General features: G+C 48.1%; 2 protein-coding genes across 2 annotated transcripts; one reads left to right on the plus strand and one right to left on the minus strand.

Moving 5' to 3' along the window:
- The first annotated feature begins 1,616 nt into the window (after positions 1-1,616).
- LOC135828379 (CD109 antigen-like) lies at positions 1,617-8,595 on the plus strand. Its single transcript, XM_065340832.1, has 2 exons — positions 1,617-1,948; positions 3,414-8,595. The coding sequence occupies exon 2, from the start codon at positions 3,480-3,482 to the stop codon at positions 8,004-8,006; it is 4,527 nt and encodes a 1,508-aa protein (XP_065196904.1). The 5' UTR covers positions 1,617-1,948; positions 3,414-3,479; the 3' UTR covers positions 8,007-8,595.
- A 336-nt stretch (positions 8,596-8,931) lies between these two features.
- LOC135828391 (gamma-soluble NSF attachment protein-like) lies at positions 8,932-20,120 on the minus strand. The gene is made up of 13 exons (XM_065340841.1): positions 19,967-20,120; positions 19,831-19,898; positions 19,666-19,750; positions 14,140-14,157; positions 13,592-13,622; positions 13,367-13,413; positions 12,874-12,936; positions 12,401-12,467; positions 11,897-11,967; positions 11,453-11,531; positions 11,009-11,088; positions 10,531-10,660; positions 8,932-10,215 (listed from the first exon to the last, which is right to left on the minus strand). The coding sequence occupies exons 1-13, from the start codon at positions 20,029-20,031 to the stop codon at positions 9,619-9,621; spliced, it is 1,401 nt and encodes a 466-aa protein (XP_065196913.1). The 5' UTR covers positions 20,032-20,120; the 3' UTR covers positions 8,932-9,618.
- Between the last annotated feature and the right edge of the window lie 485 nt (positions 20,121-20,605).

Genomic DNA, 20,605 nt, shown 5'->3' on the forward strand with positions numbered 1-20,605 from the left:
TTTAATTTTTGCCTTAACTTCCCCTTTAAAGGGGAAGTTAAGGCTAAAATCAAAATTTCACCAGTTGTAGTCTTCGGGGTGCTGAGTCGAATGGTCGTGGTCCGAGGAAGCTGAGACGCTCCCTTCCTACTTGAATCCCAATCGAACTCGCGCACTTCCACCGAAACTGGGTGACTGCGCCCTACTTGTAGATGGGGATTTGTATGCAAAAATGTCACTAAAAGCGACAACTTACTAGCCTGTTTGACCTTTTTTGGGTGCATCCTGTCACTCGAGTTGAACTCAAGTGGAACCTTGGTGTGAAAGTTGTCGCCTGCTGGCGTGGTGACCAGGTGATTTGGGCACCCAGGAGCACATGACTGCTTGTTCAACAATGTTCGATTGGGAATAAAGGCGGAACGCTGCATCGCAGCCTTTTCGGACCAAAACCAGTCGACTCAGCGTCCAAAAGACTACAACATACGGGCCAATCGCGGTCATCCGTGCTTTTATAAGAACGAAATGGCGCTTTTAGTGACATTTTGCATACAAATCCCCATCTAGTAGGGCGCAGTCACCCAGTTTCGGTGGAAGTGGGCGAGTTCGACTGAGATTAAAGTATGAAGGGAGCGCCTCAGCTTTCTCGGACCAAGACCATTCGACTCAGCACCCCGAAGACTATAACTGGTGAAATTTTGATTTTAGCCTTAACTTCCCCTTTAGATACCATTAATTTTTATCATCCTGACTCGCTGAAAAAAGGTTCTATTTTTCCTAGCGGGTTGTAATTGGCCTTAGCCAGCGGTTGTGCTACTCCAATGCAAGGACGGTGCTGGTATTCCCATCCGTTGAACCCACTGGCCCGCTCTAGAAGCTGATCACGGCGACCTGCCTTATTTTAGCTGTGCTTTAGAAAGGTCGCATGATTTCTGTAAATACATGACTTGTGCTGGTCCACGGTTGAGACGGTCGCTACAAGAACGGGTATCATCCCAGAAATCCACTGCCACTGACCTTCATGTACATTGTAGATCTGCATTGTAGACTAAGATAATACAGTCATGACTCTTCATCTTGTCGAGCTGGACCAGCCCGCCGCCGGGCCAAGGGCGTTGATTCTATTCCGATTGAAAAGGCTGAGTTATTCACGGCTGACGGGCTCAGCCGCTGTCTCCGACCCTGTGCCATCATCACCTTCAAATGCCGCTCAGCGGTGGCGGTGGCCACTGAGCTCGGCGATCCATTTCACCCTCGGACATGAACTGAGTCAGTGAGTGAGAGTGAGGCCTGAGGGCCACTGCACCAGCAACTACGAGTCCTACACTGTCATGTAAACAAGGACGTGTTATATACATAACTTCAATAAAGTACAACAAAAATAGGTGTTTGCAAGATAAAAAGAGTGCGAGATCGCCTAAAAAATCTGTGCATGCTAGCTGCTACATGCAGGCGCTAGGCGATAGTACATACTTGTACTGAGTCTGTCTTTGTTGTTGTGGTGACATCGCTCCTTTTCGCCAAGCGACAAGGGAAAGTCCCTGTTGGAGACACAATAATGTACGGTACTTATCCACTGATTTGAAAAAGCGTCAGCACGCGATGGTGCAGTTTCGTGCTACCCAGTCCCTGGAACGATCCGCTTGCCACAACGACATGTCCATCTTGTGTGCAAAAACTAAAAATGGATTGATACAAGTCATGTAAAATAATACAGATTTGGAGAGATCCCCAGCTTTACCTCAACTCTCTGAATGAAATTGTTTTGCAATCGGGCAGTTTAGTGCTGGGAGCACCTCGCGCTGGTGAATCTTAGTCCGTATGACCATGGCCTATTTGCAATAAGTACTACTAGTAGGAAGTATTTTCTGAGATCGATTTCATAACCGTTTTGGATCGGTGTGCGAAAGTTCGTGAACACTATCGACTGGAGGAAACTCATCGCCTCGCTTTGATCCTATTTCAAATTTACGTAAGTCGTTTGCAGGTTTGGTCCACCGTAGTTCAACTGTTGTGTCAATAGTGCATGCGATCTACTGTGGGGATTCGTTTAAAAAACCCTGATGTCATCATCATACATATCATACATGTCATGTAATTACATTAAAACTCCCTAAAGACGGGCAGGTTGGGACCGAGCACTGCCCGTTACTAGGAATTGCCCGTAACTACAATTATTATAGGAACATACATACATTACTTCATGCAAGTACACATTTTTATGCCAATCAATAGCTTTTGGGGCCATTTTGCCAATTTTGTGAGTCTAGATGGGTCAGAAAGGTGCCCTGTAGACGGATGTGCCTGGATTAGGCTATTCAGGGCAGGTTTACTGTCTGTATATGTACCAAAATTAGGGGTGTCAACGAGTAGTAGGGTACCCGTGCTACCCGTAATTTGATCGGGTAGTAGGGTAGCAATTTGCTCCTGAGAACCCGATCGGGTAGTTGGAGTACGGTGTTTTTGCAACAGTGCATGTGACCAGCACGGCTACGTGCTTACTGTACACTTTCTATGTAGCGCAAGTGCACACTCACGCTACAAACTGTGTCGAAAAATACCCGATAGGGTACCCGTGCTACCCGGATAAAAATACCCGAACCCGTTACCCGGCCAAATCCCTACCTGTTGCAGCCCTAACCAAAATTATGATGTTTCTCTGTAGACTGACGTCTGCAATGAATCACATTGCCCGAAAGTTAGTGCGGGTGTGATGACTAAATGCGAAAGTATGTACTTACTTATTTACAGACTTTTACCATAGTAGCAGAATGGCTCAGACCATGCAGTGTTTGACAGCTACTCTGGATTATATGAAAGGTGTGGTGTGGAATATACCAACTGCAGGCAAACTGTGCGATACAGCTGTAGTGAAAGTTATGTTTTCATCTGTGTCCAGTCCACCGGCACTGCCTTGCTGATTGGTCTCAGTCAGAGATTGTGCGAGGAGAATGGCCATGCCGTCCATGTACTCTGTGCCCCCCCCCCCCCCAGCCCCATGTGCTGCTGCCGCCACTGCTGTTGCTGTTGTTGCTGCTGCTACTGCCACCGCTGCTGCTGTTGTTGCTGCTGCTACTGCCACCGCTGCTGTTGTTGCTGCTGCTACTGCCACCGCTGCTGTTGTTGCTGTTGTTGCTGCTGCTACTGCTGCTGCTGTTGCTGTTGTTGCTGCTGCTACTGCCACCGCTGCTGCTGTTGTTGCTGCTGCTACTGCCACCGCTGCTGCTGTTGTTGCTGCTGCTACTGCCGCCGCTGCTGCTGCTGCTGTTGTCACTGTCTTCACGCGCACACTGTACAGTAAAATGTACAACTGCACACTGGAAACACTGCATTGATAGGCAGCGTTGACTGTTTTGATTACAAACTAATGTGTCTGTGTGTTATTGATGATTTCATCTATGCTGTTCCTTTTGTATATCTTTGTTGATTGTGTTCAGTTTAACTGCCGTCATCGACAACAGCCAGCACTGTCAGTTGATAGCTTTCAAGTAGTGGCGTGAAAGATGGTGCGTGTTTCTACCAGAACTGGTGGGCTGCAGTCGCTGTTGACCGTAGTGGTGATGGCAGTGGTACTAGTAGCTAGTCACACTGCCACTCTGTGCAGTGGTCAGCACACGTACGCCGTCACGTTCCCCTGCACCGTGCACCCGGGCCAGGCAACGGTGATGAACGTCGCCCTGTTCGCCGGGAGCAGTGCTGTCAGCGTGCGTGCCGAGCTGCAAGCGGTCGGCGGCAATTCGCTGGCAGCCGCGAACGTGGTCATTGCTGCACGCTCTCATGCCCAGGTGTCACTGCCTACGCCTAGTAGTGTTAAGGTTGGCTCGTCAGTTGTGCTCCTTGTGACGGGTACCGGTGGCCTGATGTTCACCAACAAGACCACCGTCATGGTCGCCAGTAGCTTCTCTATCTTCGTACAGACCGATAAGGGTGCGTATCGTCCTGGCCAGACCGTGCGTATGCGTGTAGTCACTGTGCAGCCTAATCTAAAACCATACAGCGGATCGTTCAATGTGCACATTGCTGATAACAGTAAGAATCGCCTGGCCCAATGGCTGAATGTACAGCCTGTGAATGGGATATGGAGTGAAGACTTCCCCATCTCTGAATATCCACCACTGGGTAACTACACCATAGAGGTGAACGCATCCACAGCTCAGACAAGCACCCAGTTTGAAGTGCGTGAATACGTCCTGCCGAAGTTCACCGTCTCTGTATCGACAGTGCCCTACGTTGCCAATGATGAGAGCTCGGACATTGTTACCTTCATCAGCGCTCAGTACACGTACGGTAAAGCTGTCGAGGGAACTGCCAAGGTGGAGCTGTTCCTCAACAATGTCTACCAGCGTTGCAGTGGAAGGAGCAATCCGAGAATCAGCCGTCAAGTGACACTCACCGCTGGCAAGAACGCTTCAGTCACGCTGACCAGGGCGCAGTTCAACAGTCTCTTCTGCTCGTCTAATAGCTTTCAAGGCTACTTCCAAGGTCACCAGCAGCTAGTGGTCAATGCCAGTGTCACAGATCTTGTCAGCGGCGAGACACGCCACTCCAGCAGCAGCGCAGGACTCTTCTACTACGCCAAGCAGCTGGCGTTCGACAGTGCAGTGACAGCGAATACCTTCAAACCTGGCAACAAGTACCTGATACGCCTACTGTACAGCACGCCGGACAAGAAGCCTATCAGCGGTGCCAGCATTTCTATTACCGTCAATAGCAACGGCGCGGAGCAAAAAGCCACACTGACAACAAGGAACGGTGTCATCAACCACATTATCACTGCTCCCAGGAGCTCATCGTACATGAGTATCCGAGCTTACCCGACCATGGGCGACATGAACAACTACTACCGCTCCGTGTATCTAAGTCCCTCCGTGGCTCTTTCACACACTGGCTCCTTTCTACAGCTTTCTGCGACCAAAGCCAACTATGCTGCAGGAGAGACGGCAAGCTTCACTGCCACGGCCATTGTTAACTCGACATCGACTGTCTTCAGTCAGGTAGTGTACACCGTGCACTCACGAGCTACTCTGGTGCACCACGGCGTGGTACTGCCGACCGCCGGCTCATTGACTGCGTCGTTCAGTTTCGTCGTCACGCCAGCAATGGGTCCTTATGCCAAGGTGCTTGCCTACTACGTGGCTAGTGGCGAGCTGGTGGTTGACTCGTTGTCGGTGAGTGTGAGTGGCGTGTTTGAGAACAATGTTCAAGTGTCCTTTGGCCGGGCAGAAGCTCGCCCCAATGACAACGTCACACTGACTGTGTCTGCAGAGGCTGGTTCAACTGTTGCAGTGTCCATTGTTGATCAGAGTGCACTTCTTGTCCGGCAAGCAAACACCATAACAGCGAGTGGTGTCAGTGAGGAGCTTGCTCGGTACGACAGGAGTGGTCGACCTATCTCGTACGACGGGCCTGTTTGGGCGCTCATCGAACCCGCCATCGTCAATCGCCGTCGTCGACGCGATGTATTACCAGGCCCATGGTACTACTATGGCACTACGGCCGGCTCTATCCTGCGCAGCGCTGGTATATGCATTATCTCCGATCTCAATGTGCCAGACAATCCTTATGTGCCATTTTTCCTCGCTGATTCCCCTGATAGTGGTGGTATTAACCCCGAGGTGGCTTCCTTTGATAAATCTGGTGGGGGGTCTTCAACGCCCACAGTGGGCGAATCACTTGCCGTACCAGACCACACCCGTGACTTCTTCCCCGAGACCTGGCTGTGGGCCACTGCGAATGCATCGGCCAGCGGCACAGCAGAGTTTGAGACAGTCGTTCCCGACTCTATCACATCGTGGGTAGCGAGTGCCTTTGCTGTGTCGCCGAGCAAGGGCATGGGTGTAGCACCGTCAACCGTCAAACTGCGCGCTTTCCAGGAGTTCTTCATCTCGCTCAACCTACCGTACTCTGTGATTCAAGGCGAGGAGCTTGTCCTCCAGGTCAATGTGTTCAACTACCTGGACACCAGCCAAGAAACACTGGTCACATTAGACTCCACGCCCAGCCTGAAGGTAACCGGTGCCAACGCTGGACAAGCAGCAAGCAAGACTATTACAGTCCTGGCTGGGAAAGCACAGTCAGCCTTGTTTATTGTCAAACCGACCATATCTGGTCGTCTTCCAATCACCGTCACGGCCCGTGCTGGTTTAGCTGCCGACCGTGTCATTCGTCAGCTGCTCGTTGAGCCGGAAGGTGTTACAAAGTCCTACTCGCATGGTGTATTCATTGACCTGACCAACACTGGCTCAATGACAGAGAAACTGCTCCTATCACTTCCTACCGAGGGCTTAGTTCCTGGCTCAGCGCGGGCGGTCGTTTCAGTCGTTGGCGACATCATGGGGCCAGCACTTTCCAATCTGGACAAGCTCTTAACCATGCCGTATGGCTGCGGCGAGCAGAACATGGTAGCGTTTGCGCCCGACGTCTTCATCACACGCTACCTCACCGCCAGCAGAATGACCACGGGCAGCATACTTTCCAAGGCCAAGCGCTTCATGATGTCCGGCTATCAGCGTGAGCTGCGCTATTGGCGCAATGACTACTCATTCAGTGCTTTCGGGCAGCGAGACAGCGTCGGCAGTCTATGGCTTACTGCATTCGTCGTCAAGTCTTTCTCACAAGCGTCGCCGTATATCTACGTGGACCCCAATGTCATATCCAAGTCCCTGCAATTCATCCTGGCGCAGCAAACCAGCTCTGGTTCTTTCCGCCAGGTGGGTATGGTGCACAGCTCGCATCTGAAAGGTGGTCTGCAGGGGGACGTTGCACGCGCCGCCTACGTTCTCACCGCCTTGGTCGAAGCTCGCACTGTTCAGAACCGGCCGTCGATTGCTCTCACCAGCGCAGTTGCTAAGGTGCAGTCCTACATTGAAGGCCAGTTGAGCCTCGTCACAGATAACTATACACTGGCGCTGAGTACGTATGCTCTGAAATTGTCCGACAGCAGCCTGGCATCGGAAGCTATCACTTTACTACTTGCACGTGCTGACCGCACTGGAGGCACACTCAGTTGGCGCGACAGCCGCAAGCAGATGGTCAGTTCTCGCTGGCGCTCTCCCTACTACCGCGCTCCAGCAGCGGATGTGGAACTGACGGCCTACGGTCTACTGGCGCTGGTGCTGCACAAGCGCATCGCCGATGCCTCTGCGGTTGCACGCTGGCTTTCGTCCCAGCGCAACTCATACGGCGGATTCGATTCTACACAGGATACTGTTGTTGGTTTGCAAGCACTGGCTGATTTCGCCATGCTGGTCTCTGCCACACCACCAACCATGAACATCAATATAGCCTCGGAGGGTGGTGCATCGGCATTCTCACAGTCGTTCAGTGTGAACAGTGTGAATTCATTGGTACTGCAGCAGACGGAAGACTTCCCAGTGCCGTCCACTCTTGCCCTCAGTGCTACCGGGTCCGGCACGGTCATTCTCTCTATTGAGGTGTTCTACAACCAGTATACCGATGACGTCAATGCCTACACTATGGATACGGACTGCTCGCTGTGGAAGCAAGGCGAGAGACTCGGCGCTACTTGCAAGTACTGCACACGTGCTGCTGCCACCACCTACGCAGACACGGGTATGTCACTGCTAGAGATTTCCTTGCCGTCCGGTTTCAGTGCTGACATGGATACGGTCAACCAAGCTCTTTCCAGAGAACCCATGGCTGGGCGCGTGGAAACTCCCGACCGCCGAGTTGTCTTCTACTTGGATGAGATCAGCTCTCGTGATACGTGCGTCTCCTTCGATATCGTCCAGAACTTGATTGTTGGTCGGCTTCAGGCCAGCGCCGTGCGTACTATCAACTACTACAACCCGTCGGTAAGCAATGCCAGGCTGTACAATGTGAGTGCAGAGGTGATCCCGCTGTGCTGCCAGTGCCCGACGTGTGATAGCTGCTCCAGCACCAGCACTACCAACTGTCCACAGTTCAGTACACGGCCTAGCGGCAGTAGCGCTGCTGCTCTGCCTGCTGTCACGACAACAACCACTGCTCTGGCCATGCTTTGCTGCCTAGCCATGACCGTGCTCTTCTGATAAGCTCTGCTGTGATTGATACATGGTTGACTGATACATGAACAGTACACGTTGATGCACACGTCGGTGCTACCCCTGCTGCAACAGAACTGAATGATCACTTGTTCCTCGCTCTTCTTGGTTAGACATAATTATACTTCTTCCCTTGACAAAAAGCAGTGCTTGTCAGCAACGGTTTAAAACTATGCGTCTGTTTTGTTTGTACGTCTGCCACTCTCTCCATTCTGATTTTACTTTCCCTTAGCTGTACCCTTTAAATAGACTTTTTAAAACATTCCCTTTACTCTTTAGCTATTTTTGGAAATCTCACACCTTTGCACATACGCCGGTTGTATTGTAGTGAATGGTGTAGACTTGACTCTCTCAGCCACATGTTAATATAGCTACTCGTCCAATGTACTCAGTAGTTCTTAGATGTATTGTGTCTCTGTTCAGCCATTGTACATGTACTGCATGAATTGCATAGAAATTAGAAAAGACGTATCATGCTTCACCGAATCTTTGCTTTGCCATCACAGTTTCGCTAGCTCGGCTCCTTTTACCACAATTGAAAGACTAGAGTGGGCTGCAGTTATACAATTTTACATGTGAGTCCGTGAAGGGTATCCCGTACGTGCATCATGTATTCCTGCAAGCATGGCTGTGTGCATGACTGCTGCATGATACTGTACTGCATTGCAACACGCTGTCGTTTTTAGTTACCTAGCTTGAAAAAAGGCCAATCGGGTCCTTGATTCGAGTTTGGTAGTTGCAGAAAATGACAGTACAAAAAGAAATTTTAAAGAAAAAGACAGTGATGTTGGCCGCCAAGAGATGTGAGGGGGTCTCACACACTAATGGGGCTAGCACTACGTAGATCCGGGAAAAGACTAGTACATTGTACACGACTGCATGCTGGTAGGTAGACAGAAGACCCAAGCGAGAGACCGGTTTTAACGTGAATAATCACGGACAGTGGCATACCTGTAAGGCACTGGTCACACGACAGCATAGTCGGGTACATGCATGTTGTCACATCTCCGTATAAGTTAACGCTAATGGTCTATCTGCTGGCCTCTCTCTAGCCTAAGGGCGAAGAAACAAAAACACGAAAACCACCCTGACCGCACTACGGGGAGAGGGGTGGGAATAAAAAAAGAAAAGAAAAAGAAGATAAACTTGTAAATACGGCGGGGCCAGCCGCTAAGACTACGGAACACCGGGACGAGCAAGAACATGAAGAAGTGTGAGTGTACAAATTAAAGAGTACAGGTTCTGGCAGAGAATAGCTGGAAGGATGCAGTCAATACTGTACACCGGCACGAATCAAGTACGGAAGCTGAACAACTTTGTGCATTAATAAGTGAATCATGGGGGAAGTCCCTAGTTAGAAAACAAGCTATTTAACCTAGTACGACAACAAGCAAAGAAAACAGCTGAGAAATAAGCAGGCAGCATGTGTTTCATGAAGTTACTGCCCGACAACAGCAAACCAGCCAGACAATAGTTATTAATAATATACTGATATCAAATAGATTGATTGCTCTGTTGCGCCGGCAGTGGCACGTGCTTGCAAGCAACGCGTGCACACAGCCAGCCAGGTTACATGGTAACGTTTTTAAACTGCAAGTGCTTAGCACAAGTCTCCTTCGGCAAACTCATCATCATCGAATAGTTTCTCCTCACCAGCTTCTTCTTCTTTGGTAGTCTCATCCACAGGAGGAACGTCAACTGCGCTGGAAGAAACAGGTTCGTCACTTGTGGTCGCAGTGTCCTCCCTCTGCTGGGCACCACTGTTGCTTCCAAATAGATCAGAGCGATCTCGAGATGGATCGCTTCCACCCTTACCGCTGTCGGCTGGATCGCTGAACAAGGCTGCGCGTTCGTCGGCAGGTGGCATCCTCGCTGCCGCTGGGCTAGCCTTCGGAGGCGGATGATCGGCCGGCCTACTACTCTCTCTGCTCGTAGACGAGGCCGCGGTGCTGCGGGTGTTGCTGCTTGACGATGCTGGCACAGCAGGCGGTGGCGCCTCGCCAAACAGAGCTGCGCGATCCTCGGCTGCACGGGCCGGCGTAGCCTTGGAGGACACGGCCGCACGCACTGCCTCGTCAGACCCGGGCTTGCTCGCCCTCGAGTAGGTCTTAAGCTGTGCCCCCTGGGGAGGAGCAAGTGACGGGTCAGGCGGGGCCAGGTCCTGTGGTCCTCGGAGCGCTCGAGCGAGTCTTGCGATCTGTGAAGCACAACGGATTCGCCACACCAATGTCAGAATTGTGCTTTTGAGAGGTTTGAAGTATCGATGTGTTTAGGTTTTAGAAGACTCAAATAAGATGTTCAGTCATGGCCTTAGACCATCCCACTATGCCTGCCTGCAATCCCTGCTTGGAGTCATGGCCTTAGACCATCCCAATATGCCTGCATGCAAGCCCTGCTTGGAGTCATGGCCTTAGACCATCCCAATATGCCTGCATGCAAGCCCTGCTTGGAAGCGGAAGGGTGTAACAGGTGTGCAATGTGACAAAAAAATCAGCAATGACAATTCAGTTACCTCTGTGCTAATGAAGGAGAAGTACTGGTCAGATGTTATTCTCTCTATCGCCTCGGTGTCTCCATCATCGTAGGCTTGCAGCAGGTCTTCTGCGAGAGCACCCGCATCAGAATCGCCAAACCCATCAATTCTACAGGGAAAAGACAAGAAACCAGTCACATACTGTACCTACAAAATTGAAGCATTCTGCTAGCAAACGGCAAACAGTAGCATAAACATGAAGTAACACTTAGCTACAGAATATATATATTAAAAAAGTGGCTTTACAACACCATTACCCATACCATCTCACGGATAGTAGCGATACGTGTAAGAGCTCAGAACTGACACGTAAACATGACCATAGACTAATAGAGCATACAGTTCTTACAGCACAGATTTCAGACCAAGGCAACCGTATGGCACAGAGCAGACAACAAAGATGGGAAATGTGTCTACTGCAGTCAGCGAACAGGCGCACATACGAGCCACTACTCACCCACATGCATCTCGGAAGAAGCGTTCACCAGCAACATAGTCATCCCGGCAGAGGTGCACCAGGACTATACTAAGGGCAATCTGCGCACACATGCACACACGCATACAAACACACACAGACCAGAATGAAGTTGAAACTTTCCAAAGAGTGCAAAGACCCTTCAGAGTTACTTATATTACGTAAGCACAATGCACCATCAGACACCCTCCCTCCCCCCCCCCCACACACACGAGTCGACGAACTAAGTTACTTGGTACGCTGGATACATTTTTTAAACCCAACCTAAAAGTAGACGCATGGAGAAAAAGGAGCAGAACATACCTTTGAGAGTTGTGCTATAAAGCTTACTATGTAAGTTTCGAACCACGTGAAACAAAGCGTATACAGTACTAGTAAGTCACAAGCCTGTTGGAAGCACTTTCCTCACTGCCATATTCATCTTACCTTATGCATGATCTGATGATTGGATAGTTTTTCATTCAAAACAAGCTGATGCTCCATGGCCTTGACACAGTCATCAAACCTGAACACACAGAGAAGAGGCACACGGCCGACAAACTAAAACAAAGTATTCCCGCAAAGGGTTTATGAAGGTATTTTAAAAGGTATTCTATATGTAATGTTCAATTGGGCGTGCATGCTCGCACCTCGTAGTATACGAGTTTGTTTCTTTCTGTCATAAACAATAATCAATGGAGATTCACTGGTGAACATCATAACGGCTTCTAAACCTATGACTTTTACGACATCTATTTCATCGGTTGCTTGCTGCATGGAAACTTCCTTTCTCTCTCTGGGACTCCCTAGTAGCTCATTGACATCACGCCAGCCTGCCCACACTACCAGTGGAGACTCTCAACAGGAGCACAGGCAGAGTAGAACACTCACTTTCTATACTTGACCATCAGCTGCACAGCCTTTGCCAAGCTCTCAGTTGCCTGACGGAGCTTCTCTGCATCCTGCATGTGAACACATGCACACACACACACCACCACATCCACACAGTTTAGACAAAGTAAAAGGGTACCGGTGTGTGTGTGTGTGTGTGCATGTTAGACTAAGATGAGTGAACGCATAGCCCTGGGCTCAGTCGGAAATAAAACCACACTCGTGTCCAAAAACCACCCAGACCAAAATTAATAATCTGCTGTTAATAATGGACCCATTGCGCAATGACGTAAAAACACCCTTCACAGCCAAATATGGAATGCATGAGCAATGCTTGTGAGTATGCTGGGATCAGGAGTGCACTGTTCAACCCCCCCCCCCCTCCCCTCCGGTGGCTGTGAAGGGTGTTTATGGTACAAATTACGTCATTGCGCAATGGGTCTATTGTTATTCACAGGCACAACAGTTGAAAACAAGCACCAATAGGCAATAGGCAAGTCTCACCTCACTCAAGTCCGCTGCTGACAAATACATCTCTAAAGCCTTCCCGCCATTGAGGGGTTCAAGAATCCTGGGCGACGTACCAGTACCCATGTTGCAGACAGCACACAGCACATGACACAAGACAAAACACACATACACACACACACACAAGCAAGTTGAAGGGACAGAATGCAGTGCACACATATTTAGCTCACAGCAGCAACGAATGGTAGAGCTACAGTGTTGGCGACTACTGATTAGGCCAATGCCACGGAACGACGTACATGGACACCATAATTTCCACGTGATCATCTAACTGCTACGTCGTACTGTTCAAGGACAAGCAGAGAAAACGCGCGTGGTCAAGATAAAGTGGACTCATAATGACCACTCATCACAGAGACGCATACGTACGGCATGTGGAATGCTGTGACAGGCATGTACACCGCATTATGAAGCATATCGCTGCAGTGAACAGATCCCACAGCACTTACTTGCCAGCGCGATCCAGCATGATGCCGGCAGTGTCCACTGACCCATTCGCCCGGAACAACAGCCTGCAGCAGATTGAAAGATGAACAAAGCGCACGTACATGCATACGTTGAAGTACAGTATGTACGTATGCTGGCTGCTTCCATCGTGCAGCTCGTGCTTAGCTGCCAACCTAGCTGGCACTTGACCAATTCACAATTGTCAACCTGCAAACATGAGGAGCATGCCGAACCATTTCAGTCGGCAAGCCTGAAAGAAAGCACCATTCTTTGCCCAGTACACAGTGTTTCAGGGGCTGATGGTGGTCATGCGTTTGTCAAGTGGATGGGAATTGTGAGCTCTACGCTGGGATCAGCTCAGTAGTGGTCATTATGAGAAAAGAATCCTTCTGTTTCAAAGGAACGAATGTCCGAGCCTTCCATTTATTGCACATCATAATTGTTGAAGTCAGCCACCCAGCCGCATCAGAGACATCACAAATCTTACATGCTTACCCTGCTTGCTCAAAGAGATTTGCGGCCTCTTCACCTTGCTTCAACTCCTATACAAACCAGCAACAAAAATGCAAGACAGGCTGCTGTAAGATACAGAACAAATGTTTTGACCAGAGGCAATAATTACTTGTACACATGTACTTTCCGAGCAGCATTTAATAATTAGGAAATCAATGCGATGGACTGTAAGTGACTTAGAAAAGAATATACGCGGAACCAACTGACCTTAGCCATCATGGCCGCCTGCTCAAAATACCTGCAGAAAAAGAACACAGCGGCAAGCAAACAATGTCATGAATGTGGCATACACACGGGCTACTGACAATTGCTATCAGCCACAGCTTCTTCTAACACTAGTATGAGATCCAGCGCTTAAAAAAAATTGAATAGTCAAGGGTCAGGGCAAACCCTGTCTGCAGTCATTTCATCCTGTTGTTGATGTTGACTCTAAAAATATCATTACTGAAATCCGAAGCCATAACAAAATTACGGTTCGCGTGAGACTCGGTCAAACGGAAACAAATTGTATCCATAGGAACGCCACTACCGCCAAAGATCAAAGCACAGATGCAGCTCCTAAAGCAGTAGGATGAGAGTAGATTAGAACAGCCACAAAGTGGTCAAAGACAGAAATTCCCATTCACTGCATTCATGTCAGGCCACTGCTACAGTGCTACCAGTACAAAGTCTGAAGAGTAGTACAATAAAGGAAGAGCGCAAACAACACCACAACGTCCAGCTGGCTCACCTAGCGGGGACAATACGGTACTTACTTGGCGGCATGGAAGTCACTGTAGTTATCAGCAGTGACGACAGCACAGCGTCAATGCAATAGGAGACAATCGATCAGCACACAGAATACAACAGGCAGCAGAAATACAAGAAGGGAAAAAAGAGGCACAGGAATACAAAAATGAATATTGCTAGATCATAGCGAACACGTATTGCATTCCATGAGTTTACACCAACACAAAGGCAGCACACGACGATTATGTACATTAAACCTTGACAATTCTACCCTCGTTTTGTGTAACTTCAGATACGTCCATGTCGATGTGTGGTAAGGAAATTAATTTGCTTGCTAAAAGACGTAGACACCGCCCAAAAGTCCATTTTCTCCTGCATTCTCTAGGTGAATTTCAAAGTTTTAGGAAATTAGAGGCCACATGCCATGTGATAAGAGTCATACTGTAGCTCAGTTGGTTAGAGCATTGCTCGCGAATAGCAAGGTCCCCCTGGTTCGAGTCCCGGTGGTGTGACTGATGATTTTTTCTTTCATATCTCGTTTGCAAGTGTTGAGTTTTGGAGAGAAAAGAGCAGTACGTGGCATGTGGCCTCTAATTTCCTAAAAATTCTCTAGGTGTTCCAAATATTTGCACATTTTCAGTGGCATGGGGAAAATTCTGGGCACATTTCTGTTTCTGCCCTTCTAAGCCGATTGCTTCTGCTGATGGTGTTGTGGACGAACCTTTCCAGGGCCCGCGTCCATCTGAACATCATTTTTGCAATAACGTACACGTCATTGCCCAAAACGACTCAGAGAAGGGTTGCAGTACTGCAACATCCCAGACAATTGATGTTGGTGACTCCCGTCCCATCAATCAAGCTCCGAGACGTTCGGCCCCTACTAAGGCAAATGAAGTACGGAAACACGTACAAGACATGTTGGACAATGATGTGCTAGAACCCAGTACCTCCCCTTGGTCCAGCCCTGTGGTTTTAGTAGCGAAATCTGATGGCTCTACCCGGTTCTGCGTGGACTATTGGAAGTTGAATGCAGTGACACTGAAAGATGCCCATCCTTGCCCAAGGACAGATGACACCCTAGATCATCTTCGGGGCGCCCACTTTGTCAGTACTTTGGATCTCCAGTCAGGTTATTGGCAGGTGCCGATGGCTGAAGATTCAAAAGAGAAGACTGCTTTCAGTATGCCCGGTGGCTTGTTCCAATTCACGCGAATGCCCTTTGGACTCACAAATGCTCCGACCACTTTTCAGCGACTAATGAATGCAACCCTGCGCGGCTTGACCTTTGATGCCTGCCTTATCTATCAAGATGTCATTATTTTTAGAACCTTTGACAAGCATCTTGATCGTCTCCGTAAAGTCTTGTCTTGCCCAGTCAAACTTCTCTACTTAAATCTTGTTCTAGAAACTGTTGAATATAACTCTTCTAATCCCAACTCTAATGGTGTACTTGTCAACTACGACTTTGCTACCCCACAATAGACAACATTGCCCAAACTGGGTGCGAAATACAACCCTGGCCCGGCTAAAGTCGATCTTCACATTGTCGACACAATCGACACGTTCGATATAATACTGCACATCCATCTTTTATTCCTCTAGTACAGGAGAGAGAAGGAACAGCACACTATAGTGCATTTGCCAAATCTGGGCCCATATGTTTTTCACAGTCTCTCTTTATTGCTAGTCAAGATCGTTAAGTCGATGACTTATATACATGTACAATGTGGGTTAGAACAGAACAACAAGGACAATCAATACGATGGCCGTTTTTTGTGTTTTTGTTTAAGCCTAAGATGAAGTGAATGCAGTGAAAAGAGATCAAGATACTTGAAATACGTGCAAAATGAAATTGTTAAGACACAGATATTTGACAGATCGCGTACAATATGCATTGACACAATACGTATGGTACTATTGTGCAACACATGGTTCCGTTGCTGTTCCTCTGCTAGAGATCCCCCACACACGTGCTACGCCGCGTGAATACAGCCTCTCCAAGCAGCTCCATCTTGGGCAATCATGAAGAGTTTGTCAAGATGGTGCATATATATGATGTATGTGTTGTCTGATGATTGCCTTAGCATTTAGCTACGTGCATGAAACGCAGCGTTACAACGTATGTTTCTATAATTGGTGAAACCATTCTTTTTGACCTTTGTGGTTACGCTCCGCCCCTGTGGTGTTGAGCACTGCTGAAACCTGGGTATACCCACTTATATGTAGATTTAGTGTATCAAGAGCCCTGATTTGGCGAATGGACTATAGTAACGTTTCTTTGCGCCCCGTCAGAGATTAACTCTTGCAGTGCACATTCTGGATGCAGATTTACTTCTGGAATTGCCCGAATGAGCGGATTGCGGCAACAGACAACTAGAATTTGTCGTGATTTCCGTACTCAAAATCCACTCGATAAAACCATGGAAAGAGATCACATAATTATACAGATCTTTGTTCGAACATGATTGAGAAACGAGAGATACCAGGTTCAAGTTCTGCTTGGAAGCGGAAGGATTTTTCCCAACCGTGCTGCGACCCCAGTTAATTGGGAACTCGTGGCCTGGCATGAGTAAAACATGGATGTGGCAAATGGGATTTAGGCCTTTGGCCTATGGTTGGTGGATCTGATCTATCCTCCCCCACCGTTTAGGAGCCGCATCTGACGCCTGATAATGGGGTGGTGGCGTCCCACGGAAGCGGAAAGGTGGTTCTTGATCAGGGAGTTGGACGACTCCTTGTTCTTGACCTGCCCGGTACGCGAACCCGTCGATTTTTTTGTTTTTGTTCGAATCACCCGTACATACAGTCAACTTCCCGAATAACGACTGCGGATATAACGACAATTCGCGAATAACGACAGACTTTTCATGCCCAGAGCAAAGTCCATTCTAACTGTGCAGTCAACTTCGCTTATAACGACACTCGGCCCGGCATCAGAAAAGTGTCATTATTCACAAAGTATCGTTATACCCGAAGTCTCATTATAATTATGTATTACAGTTGGATGGGACTTTGCTCTGGGCATGGAAATTCTGTCGTTATTCGCGAATTGTCGCTATATCCGCAGTCGTTATTAGCCAAGTTGACTGTATACATATAATGGGACTTCGCGAATAAGGACACTTTTCTGATCCCCGGCCGAGTGTCGTTATACGCAACGTTGACTGTATGCAGTAGGCGCGAGTGGTGCCAAGAGAAATTAAAGAATGTAAGTTTGGAGCCTGCACAGTCAAATATCGACGGTATGCCGTCGATGGACTAAAACGTTCGTAACTCACTCAAAATTTGACGGATTTCCACGATCGAAATATCTGGGGAGAAGCCGAAGAGCTCAGCTTTCTAATGCAACAATCGCCGAAGAGCTACGATGTCGCGTTGCAGAGATATCGCGCTCGACATTTCAGTCACGGCAAAAGTCGAACTTTTTCTCAGTGGCTGGCCTTGAGTGAGGGATTTCCCCTTGGATGACATGCTGATTCACCCAGGCACGCTTCCTGCACGTGGTCAGCATAAAACTAAACTCAGCGCAAACAAATTGAGCGTTCGGCGATGAATTCATGAATGAGAGTGAAATGGTTGGCGTCGAGGACATTTGCTCGTATATCCAGCTCTGTGGACTGTTCGAGGCGCTGTGGCGTTGGGTATGTGACTGTTGTGGGGTTGAATTTGAGCTCTAGTTACTCCGCTCGCGAAGAGCTTTCCAGGAAGCCCAAGATTATGGAAATCCAAAAACGAACACCAAAGTTATGCCCAAAATAAGGTAAAGAATATATCGCAATTGCAGTTGCATACAATTATCAGGATTATTTGGGTCTCCAAAGAGTTAAGCGGGATTCACAGAAGCTTTTTTGCGATGCGACACGCGATCTGCGATGGATGCGTGCGATGCGAACTCGCGAAATACCATTCACAGAAGAAGTCAGCGATGCGACAAAGTCTTGCTGATTTGGGTACGTCACCATGATATTCGCGCGGTTTGATACAACTTGTACAAACTTATAGGCAACTCTTGAACCTTTGTACAACTTTGCTGTAGAAAAGGTCAAAATCGTACGCCAAATCGCTTGTCGCATCGCATCGCAAAAGTTGAGCCAACCTCAACTTCTGCGATGGCCTGCGATGGCCCAGTTGCGGCAGTTGCGTGGGGTGCGACATGGCTGCGATTTGGGGGTTTCCCGGTTTCGCGTCTGTCGCATCGCAAAAAAGCTTCTGTGAATCCCGCTTTAAGCGAAGGCTATATACCTGCTTTATGCAGGTTGCTGCCAACGCGAACAAGCAAAATAATAATAATAATAATAATAAAAGTAGAAAGGAAAAGGACATATGGAAACGAGTTAAGAGTAACTCTCCACCACTGTAACTAGATACTATATACAGTCAGAAAGTCAGAAAGTCTGTCAGTTTTGTGCCTAGTTGGTGCACTTTCTGACTGTATATAGTATCTTGTTACAGTGGTGGAGAGTTACTCTTAACTCGTTTCCATATGTCCTTTTCCTTTCTACTTTTATTATTGGCTCAATACCCGAGTTTTAAATAATAATAAGTAAATTCTGGATTGAGAATTGGAAATTCCGCCTTCACTTCGGAGTTGGTGGAGTTGGATTCCGTGGATTCTAACAACAAAATCCACGCAGTCGAATGGCATATGCATCGTAGGGGATTCTAGAATGGACAGAATTGCGTGGAATTGAACGTTCCCGACGTGCAACGGGCATCGTTTTCAGTCATCACAAGCCTCACTGCAATACCTATTGTTACTCCCAAAATCTAAAAATGATCGAAGCTTACGGGCGTGATACAGTGGAGATTGGATATAACGATACTCCTTCGGGAGAGAACAACATGTCACTATATTCGATCTGTCACTATAAAACCCGATCTTCCAATTTAATAAGCAATACTGGTATGCATATCAAAATGCCAGGAATTGATTGCAGATGCGCAATGTGCATAACTCATGTGGATTTCAGATGTGCATGTACATGTATGTGTCATTACGGCATGTATATGTACATCGTACTTCGGCTCTGCAGTACAGTGCACCGTGTCACGCTTGACCTGGAGATCCTCGCATGTGACACAGACATGTTCCATGCATGCCAGTCCACCTGATACATGTAGCGGAATTGTGGCCTATGTATGGGGAAAGTCGTTATACTCGACGCATTTTCAGGTCGTTGGGCACCAAAAATGTGTCACTGCTTGTAAATCCGATCTGTCGTTATTTTCGCGGTCGTTATACCCGATCAAAATGTACGCAAAGGACTTGCTAAACGACTTGGGCAACAGAATTGTGTCGCTTAACTCAATTTGTCACTATAATTATGCAAGGTCGTTATATCCGATCTCCACTGTATGTGTATTATTTGGTTGAAAGAAATTTCACAATTGAAAACATGTACTAGTACCTAACCTCTATGTCCCTTTGTGGCTGTTAGTATAGTATCCACCAAGGACTGCGCACTTAGCATTATTTATCTCCCATTTTATAATTGAGAATTTCTTCTAATTATAGGTAGCATAGGTATAAAGAAAGAAATACGTCGTCCTACCTGCCACAACTTTCCAAGGCCTTGGCTGCCTTCACAAACGCAAGCTTCGCGTCCTCGTGTGCTCTAGCCACCTTGAAGCAGTTGGCTATGAAAGACAACCATTTATTTGAAACAAGCTTTTCAAATCCAGATCAATTTGGAGAGTGGATTGACAGCATAACAAACCTGCATCTTTGAAAGCTTGAGCTGCTCCCTCGTGGTCGGGTTTCCATTTGAAGAACCCCGTTTGGAGACTGCAAACACAGTATAGCAAAGTTTGAGAATGCTGCCTCTTGCTTATGGAGCCCTACTTTTTGCTCACCATTTGTCTCCAGCCGCCAAATGCTTACGGCCTTCCTGCACTTTCGCTTCATTCCTCGACGCCATTCTGACGCTCACTCACTGAGCAGTACTCGATCACTGAGCTGAGGTTGAGGTGTAGATAGACTGTAGTGTACTAGTGAACTGGTGAAAGGCGTGATCTGCACACTGCACTGATGAGTAGATTTACTGACGTAGATCGATGATCGATGAACTGGCATAGCATGGTGATGTGAAGCTTGAAGATGAAGGTCAGAACCAGGGAGTAGTAGATCTATGCACTACGTAGATCTACTCCCTGGTCAGAACGACAGAAGGACGCGACTTTTACTACTCCCTGCAGCTGCACTGGTACATGGTGTAGGCTACGGTATCCCGGTATGGTTTGAAAAATAATGTACTGTACAACGCGTAGGTCTACACACGTCACGTCATTTTACTACAACGCGTAGGTCTACACACGTCACGTCATTTTTTTTCAGGAATCCGGCCACAGTGCAGTGACAGCCGCACCGCGCCTAGCGCCTGCACATAATCAATTAATCATTGCACAAATACATACGATGACATCAGGGAGTCGTAAAATACCGGTATTTTACGACTCCTTGAATGACATAACAAAGCCCTAAACACGTCACGT

Source organism: Sycon ciliatum, chromosome 1, assembly GCF_964019385.1.
Source record: "Sycon ciliatum chromosome 1, ocSycCili1.1, whole genome shotgun sequence".
In the NCBI taxonomy this organism is placed as follows: domain Eukaryota; kingdom Metazoa; phylum Porifera; class Calcarea; order Leucosolenida; family Sycettidae; genus Sycon; species Sycon ciliatum.

What these genes read in the sequence shown, in the direction of transcription:
- LOC135828379 (XM_065340832.1), top strand. Translation starts at nt 3,480, where the DNA reads ATGGTGCGTGTTTCTACCAGAACTGGTGGGCTGCAGTCGCTGTTGACC.
- LOC135828391 (XM_065340841.1), bottom strand. Translation starts at nt 20,031, where the DNA reads ATGGCGTCGAGGAATGAAGCGAAAGTGCAGGAAGGCCGTAAGCATTTG. An exon ending in AATCTCTTTGAGCAAGCAGG is followed by an intron (nt 12,937 to 13,366) that starts GTAAGCATGTAA and finishes AATCTGCTGCAG; the next exon opens with GCTGTTGTTCCGGGCGAATG. An exon ending in ATCATCAGATCATGCATAAG is followed by an intron (nt 11,089 to 11,452) that starts GTAAGATGAATA and finishes ATGTGTGCGCAG; the next exon opens with ATTGCCCTTAGTATAGTCCT.